The sequence below is a fragment of the Ammospiza nelsoni genome, chromosome 4 (assembly GCF_027579445.1).
Source record: "Ammospiza nelsoni isolate bAmmNel1 chromosome 4, bAmmNel1.pri, whole genome shotgun sequence".
In the NCBI taxonomy this organism is placed as follows: domain Eukaryota; kingdom Metazoa; phylum Chordata; class Aves; order Passeriformes; family Passerellidae; genus Ammospiza; species Ammospiza nelsoni.
Genome location: NC_080636.1, coordinates 852,927 through 876,998, shown reverse-complemented (window position 1 = coordinate 876,998; position 24,072 = coordinate 852,927). Strand labels below are relative to the sequence as shown.

At 43.8% G+C, this 24,072-nt stretch overlaps 1 protein-coding gene across 3 annotated transcripts in view; it reads right to left on the bottom strand.

Moving 5' to 3' along the window:
• Positions 1-24,072, bottom strand: part of CTBP1 (C-terminal binding protein 1) — a 239,428-nt gene that overhangs the window by 135,161 nt on the left and 80,195 nt on the right. Inside the window, exon 1 of one of the 3 annotated variants that reach the window (XM_059469808.1) lies at positions 18,172-18,211. The exons of the other annotated variants lie outside the window; for them this stretch is intronic. Coding sequence (XP_059325791.1) covers positions 18,172-18,178 — 7 coding nt within the window. The 5' untranslated portion in view covers positions 18,179-18,211. Of the gene's footprint in view, positions 1-18,171; positions 18,212-24,072 lie in introns of those variants that run through there. 3 annotated transcript variants of the gene reach the window in all.

The window sequence follows — 24,072 nt, the reverse complement described above, 5'->3', positions numbered from 1 at the left end:
TGACCTTCCCAAGGCTATCGCTGGCCAGCTCTATTTTCTGACAGGCCTTTCCTTCCCAGAAAGGAGCCCTCCTCCTGCAGCAGCCACCCCGGTGCAGATCCCGCTCCTCCATCTCAGCATCACCCTTACGGTCACAGCTCGCACGCCGAGTTCCTCCATGACAAAACCAATACTAAATTTTGCAAAGGTGCAGAGCATGCATCGTTAAAGACCAAAGCAGAACCATCACCTTGCTCTCCATCCTCCCTGGAGACCTCAGCCACGTATCATTTCCCCCTCAGCAGATAATGCCATCAGGCCATTGCTTCACAGCAGAGCACCAACAGAAGCTTGTCCTCACTCTCCCTGAGCCCTTTGGCACAGATCTCAGTTGTGCTGCTTCTGCTCTGCAAGTTACAAAACTGAGGAGGAACAGCATCTTCTTATGACCGTGAAGTCATCTACCACACTCTTTCTCTTTTTGATAACCACATTCCCCCACCAGGCTTTCACCAAACACTTGGTATTTTCTTCCCTTATTCTTTCCATCATCTCTCTTTAAGCCCCTGCATTTAATTGGCTTTGGTGACTCAGGCGCAACTGAAGGGGATTTTTTTCCCCATTTGTGTGTAAAAGATGGAATTGCAGTTGCTCACCTACATTTTGTTTACTAAGGATACAGATCACCATTTTCCAGCTCACTGTATTTGCCTTCAAGCTTTCTGCCTTTTATAGAAGCATTATTCCTACATATGTCATCTTTTTTCCCCCTTCACAAAAAATCACCCACTGATGTCTCTTTGTTAGAATACAACAAATCATAATTATTAGTCAACAGTATAAATGTCCACCACAGGACAAAAGCAAATCTGGGGCTTTTCCTTTGCTGAAAAACCCTTTGGTTTAGAGTTGCTTCCTACTTCTAGCCTATTTCATCTGCCAGTTGAAATACAGAACGACCTCTCCATATGGCACTTTCAACATACATAAAAAAGATACAGATGCACAAATGTTTTGTCTAAAGCTTGGAGAAATTGGAAAGCATCCTTCAGTTCCAATTTATTGTCTTTGCGCTGATACCGTAATTTAGAAAAATTAAAATGTTCCAAAGTTTGTGTTTGATAATAACCAACATTTCTAAAGCAGTTTTTCAGATGCTCTATTTGAAAAAATGGACTACATACATCTTTAGTATTAAGCAAAAGGGGTTTTTGTGAAGAAAAATACCAGTTACTGATGTCTATCCAACAATCAAATGTGCCCTGTGTGGGCTGTACAAACTCATTCTCAGAACAGACCTACTGATGACTGAGCCACTGCTTTCAGAAAAATTCATTTTTTTCCTTCAAAATCCTTCAGAAAGTTGGGTTGATTTTTTTTAGCAATAATCTCAAAACATTTCAAATCATGTGAATAAAGATCTCAAGTGATTTAACCAAAATAACACAGACATAACCACAGAGAGAAGAGTCTTTTTATTTTCACGAAAAGGACAAAGGTTCAATACCATAAAGTTCAGACCCCAAAATATGTCCTAAAATCTGAAACATAGACTGGATCTAAAATAAAAATCCAACCCCTAAGATGCTTTTGCTTCATCCTCTGCATTCAAGAGCTGAAACCACGAGATGCACACAGTCAACTGTTCTGCAATGTTGGTACCCACAAGCACTTTTACAGACCTGAAAGCATGAATTTACTGTTGTTCTGGAGGCAAGGAAATAAGATCATCTCGCCAAGGGGTTGCACTCCCCTCTCCATCGGGGACAGCCCGTCCCAGGCATTGCCCTTCTTCTGCAAGCAGTGTCCAACCTCACAAACAACTCATCCCCAGCAAGGGATGCAGGTCAGTGATGTCCCAACAGCTGGCCCTGACAGGCCACAGCTGGATGAAGAGAATCTTCATGAGCAGCCAGGACATGCTGCTCCCAGCTACATTTCCAAAGTGGCTGAGTTGAATGTGTCATAGGGATGTAAAAAGCTCCTGTTCAGGCATTTCCTCCTCAAGAGAAAAGCTTTTCTTGCAGGCTCTGGTGACAGCACAAGCAGGTGGTGTTGGGCATGTGTAATCCAAGCACAGAGACTGTTGGGAACGTTAATCCAAGGGTTCCCTCCTGTCCAAGAGCAGATGGGGCACCAGAATTCACAAAGACCCATCAGGGCTTTAAGAGCATCCAAAATCATGGCACCATCCCCTGACCAGGGCACAGCAACTTGGCTCCATCAGGAAAAGAAAAGCAAATAAAATTACACTTTGCAGAAAGCAGATATGAACAACACAAGTGGTTTGTCCTTCCATCTCCCATGACAGCAATGCCACTACATCTGTCTGAAGCAGTTTCTCTGCAGCAGCACCCTCAAACTGTAACTTGCTGCATGTGCTCTCTCCTTTTCTCCAGAGGTTAAACCCAAGGTAATCTCTCATCAGAAATGCACAGAATGCTGTCCTTGGACCATGTGCAGCACATCCCACACAAGCCCTGCTGATGCTGCATGACCACCAAGCAGAGGAAACAAAGCACTGCAAGGTAACAGAAACTGGAGGTGATGTGGGAAACAAGAAATGTTCCTTAGTAATAAACTCAGAATGTCTGACAGAAAAACATTACGCTCCATTATGCCCCCGGTCAGGGCACTGAGCTCTTTGTCTCCCCACAATGCTTCACAAAGGTTGGACCCATCCTTTCCCCAGCTGCTCTCACAAATGCATCCTGTCCCATACTAAATTCAGGGCACTTGAGATGTGCTGCACTCCATCCACCAGAGCACCCAGAGGAGCATCCATCTGCTCCACTCCCACTCTGATGCAGCTCCCACCTGGCTGGCACAGCCCACAGTCTTACGGCACAAGATGGGCATGGCAACCTGGGGCTCAGCCGGGAGCTTTCCACTGAGAGCCTGCCAACACCTCCTTGAATCCATTCTTCCCACTATGCTCTCCTGTACCCACAGCAACTGTGAAATCACTATTAATTATGTCCTTTTGCCTGACCCACTTATCTCAGAATTGCAGTATCTGGGATGGGCTAAAAACAGGGGGAAAAAAAAGAGGGAAGCTGCTCATTTTGCTTCCTGGACACCTCCTTTTAGAAAAGCCAACTCTGTTCTGATTTTCTCCACTATTTTTTCCTCTGTCTTTCCTTTCTTCTTCAACTTCTCTTCTGTATCTTCCTTTTGTTTCTCTCTGCAAGAAGAGGAATTGCGTTAGGAAAAAGGAACGATGGAGAATGCTGATCTAAACTGCTTCACATCTTCAAATATGTGGAGAGAAAATGATGGGGCGTGGGAAGGGAATGAAGCCCTGTGGGTTTTCTTTTCCAGATGACTTTCCTTCCTTCTGGCTCATGACTGAACGAGATATGAGAGAATAAGAACTGCTGGAGATTTTGGCAAATATTGAAAAGGAGAACATGCAACTACAATTATTTGGAGAATAAGAAGCAAATGCTAAAGAAAAAATAAACCCCACACATACAGGCTATGGGCTCTTTCCAGAGGGAGAATGTTTTATTCAGTCTGAATTAAATGTGTGTATTTTTCCCATTAATTCAAGTCTGGATTTCATATAAAATTCACAAATACCTATGTCAAATACAGCAAGGAGCACCAGCTCAGAGGCATCAGAAAGCATTCTTTTATTGTAAGAGAGAAGACACGCAGTTCTGTTTCCTGAAGGATGGCAAGGAACCAGAAAGAGATGAAAGCACAACCTTAATCTTGCAACTAACAATGTTCAAATGTTCTTGCCTGCACATTAGGAGGCACCACCATGCATTTTCTGCTTACATTTATTTCTGCACAGAAAATAGCTTAAAAGCTTAAAACTGGCCCTGGTACTGGGCACTGCTGTCTGCAGCAGGGCTGATTTCTGGTTCAGAAGAAAGGACCCTCATGGTAGAACCAGAGCACATGAGCATGCCTGGGCTGCTCCCACAGAAGGTGAGCTGTGCTCAGCTCCTGAAGCAGGAGGCACCGAGCTGCAGCTGCCCAGAGAGACAACATCCTGAACTGGATGTGTCTGTGCCCGGGTCTGAGCTGCAGCTGCCCACAGAGATCCCTGAACTGGATGTGTCTGTGCTCAGGTCTGAGCTGCAGCTGCCCACAGAGATCCCTGAACTGGATGTGTCTGTGCCCAGGTCTGAGCTGCAGCTGCCCAGAGAGATCCCTGAACTGGATGTGTCTGTGCCCAGGTCTGAGCTGCAGCTGCCCACAGAGATCCCTGAACTGGATGTGTCCGTGCTCAGCTCCTGAAGCAGAACACACCGAGCTGCAGCTGCCCACAGAGATCCCTGAACTGGATGTGTCTGTGCTCAGGTCTGAGCTGCAGCTGCCCACAGAGATCCCTGTCCCCTGAACTGGATGTGTCTGTGCCCAGGTCTGAGCTGCAGCTGCCCACAGAGATCCCTGAACTGGATGTGTCTGTGCTCAGGTCTGAGCTGCAGCTGCCCACAGAGATCCCTGAACTGGATGTGTCTGTGCCCAGGTCTGAGCTGCAGCTGCCCACAGAGATCCCTGTCCCCTGAACTGGATGTGTCTGTGCTCAGGTCTGAGCTGCAGCTGCCCACAGAGATCCCTGTCCCCTGAACTGGCTCACACATCCCTCCTCATCACCCACCTCAAACCAACACAGCCACCAGAACTGCACACCCACCAACAGGGAACGCAGGGATTATTTAAATATAAGCTGCTCTTGAGATGTCCTTCCATGGGTTTGTTCCCTCACGTGTGACCTCTGGGAAGGCAGGAAGGATGCACTCAAACCTCAGTCACCGTTTGTTTGCAGAGCTGATACCACCCATGCAATACACGTACTACACACACACCTGATTATTTGCCTCCACCAAATGCATCAGAGAAAACAACTTGTTTGGTTTTAACTCATTTACAATGGAGGTATCTTTCACTGGGAGAAGAGCTTTCCATAGGAACAGGGTTTGCACTTTGTGACGTTTTCAGAAAGGCCTAAGAAATAATATAAAATAACAACTATTTCTGCCTCCTGCCAGGCTTGTTGGAGTATTTTAAAACAGCTCTGCTAAAATAAACCAAGATTTTTTTCCTCCGAACAGATTTCCACCAGGGAACCAAATCCTACCCTTATAAGGCTACAGCAAAACAAAAGTCCCCAAAAAAGTACAAAATCTAGTCCATTTTTTAACTCAGGAAACAGGAATATTAAGACACAACAGGTTTAAAATCAGAATTAGCAATAATCATATGCTTCAGAAAATAATGTTCCCAAAGATCACCTTCTGGTCCTTCATTCCACTCCTCTCCATCGAGTGAGATCTTGAACTGTTAGAGCTACAAAGCTGAAGCAGAGATTTTAAATCCACAGCCAGGATTCAGACTTTACCCACTGCAATGTTTCACACACACAGAAAGGGTTACTTTCACCATTAAAGAACTCAAACTGTTAGGGCAAAGCAGAAATTATTTAAACAACTTCACCTACAAGGAGTGACCCCCCCTCAGTATTAAAACTCCAATATACACAAAAAGAAAGGAAAACCTCTTAGTGTTAAACATTGGAGAAAGATCTTAAAAATAATGGACTCTAAAATAGTTTACAAGAATCTAAAATAATGCCTGTGCTAAGCTAACACAGAAATCAAACTATTTGAAAAAAAAAAAAAGAAAAGTCAATGTTACATATTAATGTTTTGGTTCTCTCCAAGGGAGAACAAACTGCAGGGGGAAGAAAAGGTTGCAAAGCAAAGGTTGTTTGTTTTGGTTTTTTTTTTAATTTTACCAAATTTCTGCTCTGGACCATATTCTATTTAAGAAATTGCATGAGAAACAAATTGCTCCCAGACTGAGTTGAACTTCACCCAAGGTTAAGTGAACACCAAACACAGACCACTTCCTTTGGGTTCTTGGTATCAAAACAGAATATTACCAAAATCTGCAGCAACAAAGGATGCTGCTACAGAGCTCGTCCGAGCAGCTCCATGGCTGATGCCTGCAGTGCTCCAAGCCTGGGTAAACAAACTTTAAAGGATCTTGGGAGAAAAAAGTTATTTTCATCCTCTTTTTCTTCATTAGCCGACACTATGAGTTGGGCTGTATAAAAGATTTTACTGTAGCACATACAAAGGCAGCGGCACACCAGCCAGCACTTCATTAATTAAAAGCCAGAAAAGGAAGTTTGCTAAACGAAGCAAATGTTCTTATCACTCCTATCTATATTCATTAAAACTGACAGGAAACCAAATATCACCATCTGTCTACTTGCAATAAAGACACTAAAAACAGCTCCGGGGTAGAAGAATAATATAAAGTATAAAACTGCAGTTTTTCAAGTTTCAGTTTTAAATGGACAAGAGAGAAACCGATGTCAGACGAGGGAGAATGAAGGATGACAAGGAGCTGGTACATGAGACTGAAAAAAGAAATTACATGCTTTAGAATATAAATTGAAGCCCCTTTCAAATCTCAGAAAACAAACAATAAGCTAAAGTTTGCACTGTCTTTTTCATTCAGGTCAATGGGTCTGGGAAAAGCCAAGTGTTGCAACAGCAGCTCAGTTGCCTACTTACAAATAACTGCTACCAAAACCAGTCAGAAAATTGTCTTATGCAACATAAACTGCAAATTTTTAATGGTCAAGCAAGTCCCAGGAAACACTCGTGTTCTATTATGTCTTGATACGCCCTCTTCAGATTTACAAGAGATCATTCTTTTAATTATTCCTATATTTGGATTTTGCTTTTAAATCAGAAACCTGATATGAAATTGAGTAAGATTTGATAAAAGGAAAAAGATGGCAGAGGTCCTAACTTAGCTATGAAAAGAAATACAGGCTGGGCTCACACCAGCAGTGGCAGAGGTCAGCTGAAGGTCGCTGATTTAAGGTATTTTCCAGCATTTGTACAATTCCTACCTTCTAGTAATCACCCCTTTCTTTTTCTTTTTTGCACTGCAGGGGAGAGGAAAGAAAAAACAAATAGATGGTAATAAGATATTTAATGACAGAAATGAAAATAAACTACTGCTCACACTCTCAAGAGCACAAGTCCCTGCCGTTAATTCTGCGCTATTCCCCAGCTGCCTTTTGCATAGCAATGAAAAGCACTTCCAGTTCCTCTCCATGCTGCATAAAATATTAGCTCCACAGTCACAGTTTTTAAGACTAAATAAGGTTAAAGTAATTTAAGGCTGAGATAAACAGAAAAAAAAGAAAATTCATGGTTAAAAGTCTGCCAGGCCCCTGCGATGCCGAGGTACCGGAGCAGATGTGGTGCAGAGCAGATCCCTGGGACCCACAGGAAACACAAACGGGGCCAGGAGAGGAGGAGCAAGGGAGTTCAAGACTAAAGTGAAGCCAAATTGATTTTTATTATTATGTTCTTCCAGGATAGTACTTTCTTTTTGTTTATTTTCTGTCCTAAGAACAGTAATTCATACCTCAAAACAGGCTCTCATTAATATTCTATGAGAATGCTTTTTTAGCCTCAATACAATTACAGCAGAGCAATTATTATTCTTCTGTTAATACTTTAACAATACTAACAGAACTATTAACAGCTCAGCATAATGAGGCATTTGTGAAACAGAACTGTAAGGTTACTGCTGTTTAGTAAAGAAACCACAACAGAATTAAACAAGTTAAATAAAATCTGAGTGTAAAAAAGTCACTGTAAACTGATGTGCAAATGTGCCATCAGATTCCTCCCTGATTCTGAGGAATCTCCTTTTGAAAGTTAAGTCAATCCTGTACGGATATAGGACAACCAAACATTTTTAAGTGAAGGCTGAAATTCAATAATAAATTCTTTTTTATGTTCAGTATATAATGGAGACGTCTCTTTGTGCATGCCAATGAAATCACTGGGATGCTTAGAAAGGATCTGGTAGGCACACCTGGAGGTATGTAACAGAAGAGAAAATACAAAACCATCCATAAAAAATTCCTGAGTGTGCTGTAAAAATGCGTCCAGGCTGATGCTGGAGAATGTTTGTTTATTCTAAGGTGGTTATACAGCATCTCAAACACACAAGAAACACTGCTGCAATGGGAGGGAAAAGTCAGTGTTGACATCTTACCTTTATAAACCTTTTAATAAAAAGCTGCATAGTAAGGGCAACAAGCATAACCCAGATTATTAGATTTTGGAAAATCTTATTTTATATATGCCTTGTTAGAGCTCCTATTTTCCTACTGAGAGTAGTAACTGTGGAAATTCCATTTAAAATTATTTGCTAACAGAAAGCAAATGAATACTCAGGTTCTTCAGGAGCATGGATAATCAGTGGGAAAGGTGAAATTCTCTGGCAAAAAGAGAAAGCACAATTCACTCCTGTGGTTCTCCTGTCCACAGCTGCAACAGTAACAGGGTGCAAATCAAAGCATCTTCCACAGCACATATTGGAGAAAACCTGCCCCAGACTCCTTGGATCTGAGAATGCCAGGCTGGGAAAAGCTTTTTCAGTTCTTGGGAACTGAGGAAAGATCCATTTCCTACAATCCTCTTAAAAAGGTAAATGAAGCTGAATCCTGAATCACAGACTCCTAGTCCCTCCTGTTCCCATACTGGGGAAGCTGCTCCTGCACTATTTTCCTTTAATTATGGGAAACTCTGTTCTAATATCATATACACACAATACTACCACTATTGTTAATTTATTTAATTATTAATTAATTTAATTATTCATTTAATTATGAAAATATCAACTCATTAAAGACCAGTATGGGGTTTTATTTAATCTTGTACCCACCTTGTCTATGAGCTGATGAACCAATCTCCTCTGCCGGGTCTGCACCCACAGATGAAGCTGTCCCTTCTGGAAGGTACCAGCAGCAGCCCCTTTTGCTGCTTGTACCAACTCCCCTCCTTGCTCACAGGATTATGTAAACTGTGCTTAAATTCAGGATGGGTTTTGCCCTTTTGTACTCAAATGCATCCTCTTCTCTTCATCCTGCTACATACAATAAACCCTGGATTTGTCAGGTTTGATCCTAGCTTGCAGCATGACTTACTTTGGTGAGCACTTTGCTCTAACACCTCCTCGCCCACTGCAACACCTCCTGGATATTATTCTTGAATTTGCTTTAGATAGTCAATAACAGTTTTCCACACACCTTTGTAAAAGCTTCCCTTAAAAATCTTCTTTTAAGTGACTGTTGCAGTGAATACCCCAGTCACAACGCCCTCATGTCTTTTATTTAAAGTACAGCAGCATCACCTCTGCTCAGCAGTGATGTAAGTAAGGCTTGTCACGCTTTTGCTCTAGAGCATTAAAAAACCTGACCCAAAACCAAGTCCCTCCTAAGTGTACCTTTTAACCCACACAAAGCCAAAACAATTTATTACTATTTACATTGCTTTAATAGCTTTTTTGAGTTGCTATTTAGATGGTCTTAGTAGTAATGACTGCAGCAAGCTGGAACAGGTTCATAGCACTAAAAATAAAACCTGGGTGTCTTGAAGCCTGGGAAAAATACAGCAATGCTCCAAGGGTGTCAGTACAAACCTGGAAAACAAATTTTCTACACAGACAACATTTCTTATTCATCAATTTGAATGGACAGATATTCGGAGACAGAGAATAATTCAGTTTCTACAGGTTTCTTGGACACTCCCATCATCACGCTCCCCTTTCCCACGTGTTTCTTCTCCCACACCTAATTTGTCTGCCCTCTGCTGTCTTTCTTGCCTTGAAGCAGGCTCAGGCCAACTATTTCTGTGTGTCCTGGTTTTGCCTCTCTCCCCCATGCCCCAATGATGTGATGCAGGTGATGGCTGAGCCCACCAGGACAAGGTCTTCGTAAGCTCCAGTGCAGGAGGGCAACAAGCCACCCATTTTTGTCATTTCTTTACACTATTCAGTAATTATAGTCCCTTTTTTGCCTTTTCCCAGCCTATCCCATTATTTCTCTCTCTCTTACATACTATCCATTGCTTTTCAGGGTTCTTTCCTTTTTTTTATCATCCTATCACCACCAGAGTCTTTAAGAGAAAGCTGAGGCTGTTAAGTGTCTCACACCTGTCATTTCAGCATTATGATTAGAAAGCAGGTTCTGAAAATCCTGATGCCACCATTAAACTGGTAAACTAAGAAACCTCACCTTAGATTCCACCACTTTATCACTGCTCTTGTATGCTTCCCTAGATACCTGCTGATCACCATCAGAGACAGGATATTGAACTGTAAGTGCTTGCTCTGAATCAGAACAGCTGTTCTTACAGATTTATTGCTAAAACAACATGGGGTCTGCCAGACCGAAGAAAATCAGCAAGAAATAAAGTTACAGACTCTTGTATTTTGCCACAAGTAACTTTGGTATTTGGAAATCCCCTTTACTTGTCCATGTTTGTTACTGTTATGCAAAGAGAGTTAATTCTGGTAAAGATTAACACATATGTAAAGTACCCAGATGATTTCTTTGATTGTGATAGGAAACACTTAGATATGAAATTCAGCACCAAATACTTTTCAGCTTCTGAGAAATATGAGTGAAACTACTTTGAACATGATTAAGTTAAGAGCATCATCCTTATTAACATAAGAAAGAAAAACGATTTGTTGGAAAGCACTCACCATTTGAGGTACTCCATACTGTTTTCCAGCGTTATTTTCCCAGAGACACCAAGAATGGTTTGGTTTTGTGGTTTGGGTGGGGTGGGGGAGAAGGCTGTTGATGTTTTGGGAAAACCTACCAAAGCTTGCTGTGTTTGCTGATCCTCAGCTACAGCATGAGTGGCTGCTGGCAGCCCTAACTTCAAAAACCAGCTGCAGCACAAACTGTCATCATTTCATCCATTCAATCTAGAATTAAAAACTTTTTTAAAAAATGCATAAAACAAAGAAACACACTTTTAAAAACATTCCAAACTAACAGCAGAAGGTTTCCTCAATGGCAAAGTCCCAAGCCCAGTTGGCCAAACCCTCCCAACCACATAGCCAGCCTTGGGTTTCAGATCCAAGCCCAACTCCACTCCCCAGCAGCCTTATCTTGCCAGATTCAGAGCAAAGGAAACATGCAGAGGGTCCAGCCCAGGGAGAGCACGGACACACACAGCAGCACTCCCAGGGCTGCTCTGCAGTGCATTTCACTGAGGAATGCACACACTTCTGTGCTCCACTCTGAGATATTCAGGGCTCCAGCACTGAACAGGAACTCAACAACCCCATTTCCTTGGCTCTAGCATTAAATAAACACAGGCTCCGAGATGGACTCTATGGATCTATGTCCTTTCAAAAGAATTTAGTAATTGGAGGGGGGAAAAGTAAAACTCCAAGTAAAGTGAGCAGTTCAAAATGTGCAGTAAATAGTTTTGAAAGCGATGTTCTCATCTGGGAGTATTGCAACAGATGTTTATCATGAGCTACTGCACCAGTTAATCCGACTCCCAGCCAGATTACCTCTTTGCCTTTGGAAACCAGCCTTTTTTCCATGGGCAACTTACAGAAAACGAGGGGATGTGCCAGAACTGACAGCAAGCAGTTAACTGAATGGAGCAGGAGGGAAAAAAATCCATAAAGCCCAACCAAATAAACTGATATCTGGCCCAAAAGACTTAGATGAACAGGTGTATGTGTGGGTGGGATTGGAAGGAAAAAAATAAAGAAAAACATTTAAACAAAGCCTCCATTGACATTCTGGTCACTTAAGTGGGTACACACAAAACGAGCCAAACAACATTTTGAACAAATCAGCAAGTAATGGATTTCTTTCCTTTTTATTTTTTGAGAGGGTAGGAAATATGATTATTGAGCTTGGATTTCAAAATTATTGAGGTGCCAATAAACCACAGTAAGAACTCAGAGGTTATTCTACCCTAAGATATTCTGAGGACGAATGAAAAAAGGAAGGTACAAAACTACAAATGCAATCTGGTATTTACTCCTCAAAGATACAAATGCAAATCACAATTTAAAGCATCATTATTTAAAGCTGAAATTACCATTTCATAACAAGTGCAAATCCGATCCCTGTTTACAACATTTCCTAAAGGCAAGTGTAGGGCTAGCGAGTCCATGCCCAGAGTACGGACTCATTTCTGCTCCTGATTTCAAAGGCATTTAACTCTGAAAAAGCTTGGGCACACACGGGTGAAAGGAGTGAGCAGTCCACCCCTCTGAGCGTCCAAAGGAGATGCAGCAAGGGAGGTAAGAGCACGCACGCTGTTCTCAGGGCATCACCCGAGCATCACCTGCGGCTGCCCCAGCGCCCCTGGGAACTGCTGGGAGCCACGGGTGAGGATTTACAGCCCTGCAACGCTTCCTGCAACCTCCACCTGCAGCCCACACCTTCCCCTGGCTGTCCCAGCTGTGCTAGCACAAGAGTCACAAATTCTGCAAACTTCTGCTCTAAACTTCCTCCCTGACTGAAGAAAATCTCAGCTTGTTGGCTGTTTGGGGTTCTTAAACAGAGAGAAAAACAAATGCCAATCTGTCAAGTGTAAGAAGGATGTAAAGATATTTTGTTCCTCTAATTGCTCAGCAGAACAATAAATGAATAAAGAGCTCTAGGCAGTCCTTTCCACTCGGTAGTATTTCTGCTGGTAATGCAAAACTATTTTCCTTGGTACTTCTCTTAATCAACAAAAACAACAGCAAGCATTACCAGTCCTTTCATATCTGATGAAGGGATTGATGTTATTTATTCAAGAAAGTCTTTGTAAATATTCCTTCCCTTCCACAAAGACCAATGAGCACAGAGCCAGAGCCTGCAGTACCTCCACCCAGCCCCTGGCCCCTTCCAGGCCATTGGAACAGGCACCCATTGGAGTGTTCACTAAAAACAACCCTTTGACTTGTCTTTTTAAGGTTTTTCTTTTTCCTCCATATATCAAAAGTCATAAGTGTCAAGGGAAAGTTTGTGTTTTCTAAATTTTTAGTATTCCAGAGAAATATATTGACATTGCATTCCGCAAATCTTGCCAAAAACGTCTTTTGTGTTCACAGCTTCAATGTTGATGATAAATTTTAAATACTAACAGTACAAAGTATGATTTAAATCAGAGCCTAAATCATAAATGTAAAAGTCATTTAAGCTAGTGAACTGGAAACCTTAATTTAAATAATCTCATTTTCCCACTATAGTTTTCCTAAAGACCTATTTGCTTTCAATGGTTGTTAGTTCTCATTGACAAGGTAAATAAACTATATACATCTATTTAAATTATTATGAAGCCTAATATATTCTACATCTTTTATTTTTACATTTTATTAAGTAAATTCACTAGGCAATTATTTTTTAACTATGATTCCTAAGTGCTTCAAAGATATTTAGTGAGTCCTAAAGCACCTTTTATAATGATGATGATCCCCATTTTATAGAAGGATAACTCAAAGAAGAGACAATTAACTAGTCCTGGCTCTTTCCTTCACCATTAAACTAGCTCTAAGGTAACATGATTGATCTCCACTATAACAGCAACCTGTTACACAATTTTTCACTCTGACTGAGCAATTGTAATAATTTGTAATTATTGATTAAGAGATCAATTAGAAGCAAATACTCAGGTAGCAGCAGCAGCAGAAGGCTGAACTAAATATCTGTGCAAGAATCAGGAGGTTTTGCTGGATGGTTTCACCAAGATATGACACTCGGAACTATTTTTACTCCATCTCCTAAAACATGGATGCAAAGGTAGCACACGGCACATTCTGCTGCTGCCTTCCCAACACCACAGCTTGCTTGATGAGCGACCTCGACTATTCTGCCCTGAGTGACAGCAAAAATAGCATTGAGCACTGAGATCTCTTACACAGCCCAAGAGAACACACCAGACTCCCCAAGTTGTACAACCTCTAGCTTGAGGACTCATTTCTTAATAAGGTGCCTCGAAATGTGCAGGATGTTGTGCCAACAGCACTTAGGGTCAATGTTTCAGAGCCATTTCTGTGAACTGAATACCGCCCATCCTGCTGTGCCAGGCTGAGACCTCACCTTTGCACAGTTTCTTTCCTGAGGGGTAGCAGCAGCCTGGAATGGTTACTGGTCAATATAGGCCGTGTATGAAAAGGGGGAGAAGTGCTACAGAATTATTTGCAACATTTATCCACAGTCTCTCATCGCTGTGCCCATTTTTCATTGCGCCCTAAGTTGGTCCATGACAGGAACTGCATCTTTCCAAAAGCACATCCTGATGTCTCCTCCCAAGCCAGCCCTTACCAAGCAGGAGCATCAGTGTTCCTGAAGCTACTCTACCCTCCTGTGAACCTGCTTTTCCTAGGATGCACACAAAAATCGTAGCAAGCAGGCATTAATGACCATTTCTGAGCTTAGCCAGCAGCGGCGAGAAGCACCCTCCATCCCACGGTGCAGGAAAATAAAACAGTAAGAGACACAGTGGTCCATGAAGAGCCAGATTTGATAGGAGCGACCACAAAATGCCAGCTCTTCCCCTCTGGTCAGGTGGTGACCACTACAGGGATGTAGAGCAGAATGGTCTCGAGGAGACAACCATTGCTTGGTCCAGCTGGATTCCCCACCCCACCGCAAGTCCTCACCTGCAGTTTCAGGGTAGAGAGCGCCGCTCCCTCCAGAATCAATTCCAGCAGTGAGTGGCAGACCCAGAGCACACCCACGACAGCCCCACACGCACAGCGAGCGCTGTGCCCAGGAAGCGGGGGCTGAGCAGGGGCTGAGCAGGGGCTGAGCAGGGGCTGAGCAGGGGCTGAGCAGGGGCTGAGCAGGGGCTGAGCAGGGGCTGAGCAGGGGCTGAGCAGGGCTGCGGGCCAGGGAGCTGCCCGCGGCCAAAGGCTGCCCGGCCCCAGCAGCGGCAGTGCCTGCCCAGGGAGAGGCCGGCAGGGAAGGGGGAGCCAAAGGCTGCCCGGCCCCAGCAGCGGCAGTGCCTGCCCAGGGAGAGGCCGGCAGGGAAGGGGGAGCCAAAGGCTGCCCGGCCCCAGCAGCGGCAGTGCCTGCCCAGGGAGAGGCCGGCAGGGAAGCAGCCCCGCGCCGGCCGGGCAGCAGGCGGGCTCCGGGCCGTGCTGCCCCGCTCCGGGCTCCAGGCTCCGGGCAGGATGCTGCTGCTGCTGCTGCTGCTGCTGCCGTGGGAAGCGAGGGCTCCGGTCCCGCAAGGCGGATGGTGTGGAAATTCCTATTTCATCAAAACAGTTAATTGTGACAAGAGGGCTATAAAATTCCTTGTACTGCTTAAATTATTTCTCCACTTAGAGCAACTCCACTACCAGGAAATGTTACACATTGCACTTTATACCCAACTGGCAGCACTCAGTGATAACATTACAGCTCTGTTAAATAACAGATATAAAAATCACAGATCTTTAAAAAGTACAAATTAATTTTTCTCCCGTCATTCAACATAACCATTTACAAACAAACATGCCATGCAATTGTCGTTAAAAGTTTTCCAATCTAGCGCTGCATGTGTTTAAATATGAAAATTACACTTCTGAAATAAACATTGCTGCTATCAGGGAAAAGTGCTACCATAAGTCACATCACTATAAGACAGAAACTGCCACCATGAAGACTCAAGAATCCCTCACATTTCACCAAGGGAATGTTCCCTCTCCATTCATCAGGGTCACAGTAAAAGGAAAAAAGCAAACAAAAACCAGCTACAAAACAACTAGGCAGCACCTGCTAAAACTTTGATTGTTTCAGACCCACAAGTAGGTAAAACAAGAAATTCAGACACTCTTTTGTAATGAATGAATGGTTTTCCATATTATTGGTGCCAAACGTCCAGTAATCTATGCTTGACAAATTCATAAAATTAGGAAAAAATATAACCCCCAAAAAACAACTAACAGGATTTCACTTTCTCTAATCTGACTTTTTTTAAATTTATTAAGAGTTTATTATCTATTCATACTTGGAAAATATGGTTTTTAGTAACATGTATCTCCTTTGGATATTAAGTCTACCCTTAGCAACATCTAGAGTAAGAAACAACAAGGTTTTCTGCGGCCCCATGGGGTCACAAGATCTCTACCTGGTACCAAAAAGCAAGCCAGCACTGTGCCAAAGGGAAAGGAAAGCCTTCAGCTGCTCCCCTCACCTGCTGGGTGAGCAGGCAGGCAGGAGGTGTGCAGGTAACTCAGCTCTGCAGTGCTCACATCATCTCTCATACTCCTGTTCCCACCACAAGCAGGCAGCGCCGCCAGCCTGGCTGCACTTTGTTTACACAGCATTAGAAACCAGAATTTGCTACTTAGGCTAAAAAAGCCTCACTAGGTATCAAACAGACCTAGACCTTATTTTGTCTGTTTTCTCAGGATGCTCTGAAAGAAGTTTATATAATGCATGAAAATTATGCATGCCATTATGTAACAAAATCAAAGTGCCATAAAACGTACACATGGGTAGTTCTACTTTCAAACAGCAATAGCTGAACTGTTGCTGGCTTCATTTTAAAAGTACAGATCACTTGTATAAGCAGCATTTATTTAATCATAATAATTACAATTTATATATATACTCTCTGACCTTGTCACCTACTCAAGTAATCACAGTCACCTCATTATAACACACTGATAAATTCATGTTAAACTCCCTGGGCGTTGCTCATTTCAGACGATTTGGGTAGGTGATCACAGAACTGCAGGTGCACAGCTTTTCCCTGGGAGATGACAAATCCCCAGTGGTGAACAGGTGCTGTTCCCGTTCATTATCCTTTTCCCCAAAAGCACGCCCTGTCCCGGTGCCTGCTGGCAGTCAGGATGTCTGTGCGCCCGGGGGTGCTCGGGCAGGAGCTGGGACACTCCAGTCTGGGGCAGTGCAGCTCCTCTGGCCACTTCCCTCACCCCAGAGGGGCTGGGGCTGCTCCTGGGTAGGGCCAGGCTGAAATTCTTCCATCACTCCATGTAAAAACCTGTATTGATTCTCACAGCTTCAGGCTAGCAACAAAAAAATTAAGTTTTTAGGCCTAGCAACAGAGCTGGCCCCACAAGCATCCTGCTGCCTCCGCAATGCACAGCAAGGGGTTAATCACACGTGCAGGTGTAGATCTCACTGACTACACGGTCAGAACCATTGATTTTAACCCAAATTCTATATAAGGCACCTTAAAGATTCAGCAGCAATTTCAGTTGAAAGAACCATTCGAGCACTGATTGCTGAATGGCCATAATCAATTATTTCTATCCAAATTCTCCACTTCTCACACATCACAGAAATGGTTGTACAAATATACTACAGCTTCCAGTACCATCTCCAGCTGGGGATGCTCAGAGAGTATTTAAATTCCCAGCTAACTACTAGATGGCACAGAAATGACAGAACCCAGTCGTAACTGCAGCCTTATGCAGAGAAAAATGCCACAGAGAAAAAAGTTGCAAAATCTGTCAGCAGATTTCTCTCTCTGAAAACGTATCTCCGTCAGAAATAACTTTTGCCACGAAAACCACCAGGAAACTCAGAACTTAAAAACGTGGATGTGGTTTTTATAAGATGTTAAATATACAGAAGAAATACAATAAATACAGTTGGTTGTAAAAGAGATCATGAAAAAGGAGATATGTTGCAAAATAACAGAGCTAAATTCGTCCATTAAACGTATAAGAGATTTACAAGGCAAGATAAAAATAGAGAGTATTTAACTTCATATTTGTTATTTTAAACTCAAACCGAAGCGCGTTCAGATAACCGCACCTAACCACATCGATTTCCAATTAAGCGAAGGGGAGGTATTGAATATTTGGCAAATCCGCAGAAACAACTTATGGGAAGAATGCCGGCGTTCCCTCCGGGACGTGCCAACCCCCCCAGCCGATTGCCATTGACTTTCCGCAATTCCGCACGCCAAAGCTCCATTTCCCAGCCGGGGGCACCGCAGCGCCAACTCCGCGCCCGCCAAGTTCGCGGCAGCGCCGGGACGGGCGCAGGGCCCCGCGCCCGCTCCGCACCGGGGCTGCCGGAGGCACCGGGGAGAGCGCGGCCCCCGATCCATCCCATCCCATCCCCTCCCCTCCCCTCCCGGGGAAACTCTGCCGCTGCCCCCGGCAGCCACAAAGAGCCGCGGCCCCCGAGCAGCGGCCGGGACGCGGCCGGCGCTGCCCCCGGCGCGGCCCCCGCCCAGCGGCCGCCGGGGGTGCGGCGCAAAAATAATTATTGGAAAAATAAAAAAAAAATTAAACAAATGAAAGGAAGAATCAACCATGGTGGCTCAGGACGGTGCGCAGCGATGGGGCAGCGCACCGAGCGAACAGGGATCCATCCATGCCCCCACCCAGCCGCGCCGCCCTCGCCCCGCGCGTCGCCCTCACGCCCACCTTGCATCCCGCCCGCCGCCGGCTCCGCACCGGAATCCGCCGCCGCCGCCGCCGCTGCTGGAAATACGGGGCAGGCGGGCGGACCAATGGGGGCGGAGAGCGCCGCGGCCGCAGCCAATGGCGGCCGCCCGCCGCCGGCGCCCGGCCAATCAGAGCGCAGCTCATTAGGCGGCGGCGGCCGGGAGCGGCGGGGGCGGGGAGCGGCTCTGGGCGCTCCTCGCCCGCCCCCCGCGATTAATTCTTTTCCTCCCTTTTTCCTCCGGCTTTTCCTTCCCCACCCGCGATTAATTCTTTCCTCCCTTTTTCCTCTGGCTTTTCCTTCCCCACCCCGCCTTGGTTTTCCCCACCCTTTTTTCCCCCTTGTTTTTCTTTCTTATTTCTCTCCTCTCTCTCGCTCCCCTCGTTTAACTTCCCTCTGCCCTTCTTATTTTAGGCAGGGTCTTTTCCCGGATTTTTGATGTACTCCCCCCACTGTACATTAATTATAGACACCAAAAGCTGGGGGAGCCCCCAGGGAAGTTGTTCTGCTCTGTGTGGAAGGATGCTCTTGCCCAAATCACCACCGATGGCGGGAGGCACCAGACATTGATATTTTAGAGAACCCAAAAAGATGAGGGGATAGAAGCCACTAGAACCGGTCAAGCCAAAATCAGAGCTGGTTTGGGCATGGCACACAAGCTCTGTGCATGACTTCAACAAGCTCCCAGGATGCAGAACCAGCCTTTAAAAATAACAAAACGAAACCAGCAGATGTTTCCACCACACAGCTCCACTCCAGCATGCAAAGCTGCTTCATCTGTATCACCACTGCGAAATTCTTAGCAAAGTTTTCTTATTCAAGTCAAACAATTGTGGGTATAAATACCTGCTTTGCTAAAATATAGGGAATAAACAGCCCTTTTTAAAAAAATCAAATTTGTTAACATTTGTTCTTGAAAATAAACTTTTCAATCAACAAAGCTCATGACTGCTTTATGTTACAGCAGAAAACTATCTGCTGCAGAACAGGGAGATAAAAATGACTCAGAATTTTCTTCTGTTTTTGCAGTTTGGTGACCCCAATAATTCCTCAGTTCCGAGCAAACTAAAACAGTGACAAAGCCCAAAGCCTGCACCTCCCATTTCTGATGCTGTGCTCCTTCTTCCTCAGCCCCAGCATTTAAAATCACTAAATTGTGTTTGCTCAAAGCCCTTGCCTGAGCAGGCCACGTCGTGAATTTATTCACAGAGTTTGGCTAACGCAGGGTAACACACTCTGTGAAGTGATAAACCCAATACCAACCCAAGTCTGATGATAATTTACAGGAGAAATTTTCTTTTGCAGATCAAGAGAGGTTTTTTCCTAAGGTGCCCCAAGAGCCAGGAACACTGTGTGGCTGTGAACTGCTGACAGGCAACCAATAACTGTGACAAATTATACATTCATGGCATCTGCAACAATCGATAAACTGACTCACCACATTAATAAAATATAGATCACAAAGCATACATTTTTATTAAAGAATAACTTCATGATAACCAAGTAATGTGGATGCTTCCAAGCATAAGATTAAATTACATGCTGAGCAAATCTGGCATTTTGTGATAAACTAGGAAAATAGTCTTTGCAACAGCAACTGAGAAAGAACATCGCTGACATAGCCTATAAACATGTTTTATAAAGCACAACCCAAAGTAACCAAAAAAACAAAACAAAACCAAACCAACCAAACCCCATAGTGAAGTGGCAGCTCAAGAATTCACTACCATATTCACAGTAATTACTTTCTAGACTTCTCCTTGTTTTGTAATTTATTCCTTCAAATGCAATGCTGATTTTGGTGTTAGACGTAATAAAACCAGATTACCTGCACAGGGGAGTATTTACACCAGATTAAAATTCCTCAACCAGTCAGACTTCAGCAGTCACTACTGGAGAACACAAAGATTTTTAGCACATTTAGGATGACAGCAAATGTACTTAAATACACAAAGCAAGTGTCTGACCTGACAGACTGACCCTGCTGGTCATAATTTCGTGCCTGCTGAATAATTCTAGTTTAAAGAACTTGCCTGAACACAGGAACACAATGAATCCTGCTGAATTTGGAGGTCCTTTGTTTTACACATGATAAAGTTTTCCTGCATGGATATTTTCCCCTACTGAGGAATGCAGTGAGCAGAGGTTTCCCAGCCTTCTGTAAAGTTGGGGTTTTTCCTCTCCCAGGGAGGAAGATGGAGCATCCCTTATGGCAAAGGCATCTCTACTGGGAAGAACATTCTCAGGCACATCCTCAGTGTCCACTGTTTGTGTTGGGTTATTCCTACACAGCTCTGAATCATCTCCTAAATGAAGAATTTAAAATACTGAGATCATGTTCATTGAAGTTTACAATTCTTAGTTCCTGAAACCCCTTCATACTTGGTTTCTCCAGGCTAACTACACCATACCAACTACATTGGAAGGCTGTCCTAAATTAGTTTTAATATCTACAATGCCAGATAAAATGGTGCTTTCAGGGTGTCTTCATATGATTGATGTCTTGTCAGATCTTCCAAATATTTATTTTATTGCAAAACATCCAGCATTTCCTGGAGACTTCCATGAGTATTTTACATCCATAATGTTCAGCCACTTCCTCAACTGCCAGAGATTTCCAAGCTAAACACATGAGATGTGCTGTTTCCCATCCTTCTTTCTAGCTAATAAATAATGGAATCTTAATTCTGAACTGCTGTCATGAAACAAAGCTCAAATAGAGCCTAAGTGATACAAAAACAATATTTGTTTATACTAGATCCGTTATTAACTTAATTCTTTCTCAAACAAATGACATTTAATAATGCATTAAACACATAAACAGGAACATATTCGAAGTTATAATCCCATCAGCTCCTTCTCATGACATTCATCTTCTCAAAGGCAATATCCACATTTCAATCTAATCATTTGTTGAACATCATTAAGTTAATAAACAGTTCCTCAAAACCAGCTTACTACTTAAATAAGCGGCTGCCTTCCCTAGCTGTGGCAATCTAGATCAGTTTTTAAAAAAAATAATCTATTCTCTGGCATATTATTAGCAACCAGAAATTTATTATGTTACTTTCTTTCAAAATTAAGTATATTTAGAAAACATACCTACATATCCCCACTCACAGACAACCATTTATCTAAATATTTCACGAGGGTTCTGCATGGTGATCATTTCATTTACTAAGAAAATACCCCCATTGCTGTGAATCCTTTCAGGCCCCAAAACGTGCCTACAGACAGCAGCAGTGCATATTTTAGAGAAGCAGCAAACAGCACCAGCCTCAGGATTACACCCACCTCCCTCCACAGAAGATGAAGCCAGAGCATTTTCTCTTGCCATAAATTACCACTCCCTTTATCAGCAATTATTTAACTTCCAAAAATAGCTGCAATGAGACAAATTATGAGCTATAGTTACCCAAATTTATCCCTGATATTAGGAGTGCACACATGCATGTGTACCTAATCTGCTCTAAAATGTGCAATATTAAGTATTAGAATCACACATACCAGGGCATCTTTATGTCATCACCCAGATGAGATTTCTGCTAAACATCTGTGAGCCATTGCAGTGGCCAGCAATGCCCATTATTACTGTTTTGTCTGGTGCCAGTCACTCAATCCTGGTACATTTTCTTCTAGCACACCTTCCTCCTTCCCCAGTGAGTGCAGGGACCTGAGTCCACAGGAGTCAAAGGGACCACCAGATTCCAGGGCGGGAAAAATAAATATATCGATATGTATCCATCTGTGTATCACTGAGGGCAACACAGAAGTCAGGGAAGTCAGGCCAGAAGTCCATCCTCTGGAAATATTAAAGACTGGAAATATTAGAAATACCATAAAGAGTTGGCCTGGTTTTGCTTTCTATTTCATACAGGACCTTGGGCTAGAGGGCACTTTATGGTCTGACCCAGTTCAATAATCATTTCATTAAGTACTTCGAGACTAAATTGCATCATTCTTTTCTTGGAAAGTGGAATTATTGAATATCTTAGGTTACTCAAAAGCAAATTAGAATTTGTCTACTCCTGCGCTACTAGTGTGACTCAAAGCAAGCACCTCCCACGTTGTCAGAGGTCTTGACAGACCACGGTGTCTCCAAAAGTACCAGCATTTCTGCTCAATCTCTATCATGCTGTGAAGTGCTGCCTCTCAGACAGCTGCTTTTATCCTGTCTGTACATGCAGTTACCACAGAATCACAGAGTGCTTTGGGTTGGGAGGGATCCTAAAGACCATCCAGCTCCAACCCTCTGCCATGGGCAGGGACACCTCCACTAGACCAGGCTGCTCCAAACCCCATCCAAGCTGGCCTTGAACATTTCCAGGGATGGGGCAGCCACAGCTTCCATGGGCAACCTGTGCCAGGGCCTCCCCACCCTCACAGGGAAGAGTTTCTTCCTTATATCCAGCCTGACCCTTCCCTCTCGTCCTGTCCCTCCATGTCCTCGTCTCTCTGCAGCTCCCGTGTCACTCCCTGTAGGCTCTGGAAGGAGCCCTCTCAGCTGCCTCCACAGCAGAGATGCTCCAGCCCTCTGAGCATCTTCGTGGCCTCCTCTGGATCTCCAACAGATCCACAGATCTCTTATTGTGAGGCCCCAGAGCTGGAGTCAGGAACTGCAGCTCCGTGGGGTCTCTGGATTCACCTCCAGCCTCTCCCCAAGCAGCTCCTGGTAGGTGGATGTGGAAACCCAGGGCACACAGGGAATGTTTCTGTGTCTGCTCTGGGGTGCCCTGACCCCCAGGGCAGCTCTGACTCTGACCCTCATCCATGGAGAAAGTTTCCCAGACTCCAGAATAGACTGGAATGCACAAAAGTGTGAAATAGATTATAGATTAACAATGTAGTGCCTCTGTTTGTGCTCAATCTTTGCCAATATAAAATTAAGCTGCTACAGCTGAGTCAGCAGTGATGAATGCAGAGCTACAACAACCTCTTACCTCAGTGTAACACTTGTAGTGCTGTTAATTCATTTGTCCCATGAGAGAAACAGCCTCAAAACCAAAATACACAGAATTCAAAACATTTGTCTCTGTTTTGGAACCTGTGCAAACCCAGGGCACACAGGGAATATTTCTGTGTCTGCTCTGGGGTGCCCTGACCCCCAGGGCAGCTCTGACTCTGACCCTCATCCATGGAGAAAGTTTCCCAGACTCCAGAATAGACTGGAATGCACAAAAGTGTGAAATAGATTATAGAGAGCAGTGCAGGTGTGTCACTGGGTGAGAAATTGAGGGTTTGGGATTTTTAGTGTGTTGTGGATGGCAGCAAGATGCAGGGCACAGGGTGTCATCCTGGGTTTGTTCTTCATGCTGCTTCCTCCTTCTTCTCCACGGGTTTGGGTGGCATTTTGTAATGGGGCAGAAAAGTCTGCTTTGGGGGCTCTGTGGGATCAGTTATTGGGTTAAAAGGGAAAATAATCCAGGTGTCAGTTCTTAATTGGATGGTTTAGTCTTAATAGCCCTTGTACCAAGAGATTGTTGCCATTTTGTGCCTTCTAATGAAAGGCTGCAGAACTCACAGCAGTGAGACTGTTTTACTGATCAGAAATAATAAACACCTGAGTCTGAACATGAACTGCTGTCCCAAGTGCCTTCAATCCAGACCCAGAGGAACCCAGAGGTGAGGGCAGGGAGTGGCACAGGTCTGGGCTGGGAGCCAGGCAATCTCTGTGTTCTCAGTGATCTGAGCATTTCTTTTACTCACCTGTTAAACTGTCACATCTACAGCATTTATTATGCAGTTACCATGATACAACAATGAACTCAGATTATGATTTTTTTATGGTTAAGGTTTTCTTTGCAGTCTTGTAGGACATTAAAAGTCACAGATTCACAGGATCTATTTTTTTTGCAGAGAAACTTAACAAAAGATAGCAACCC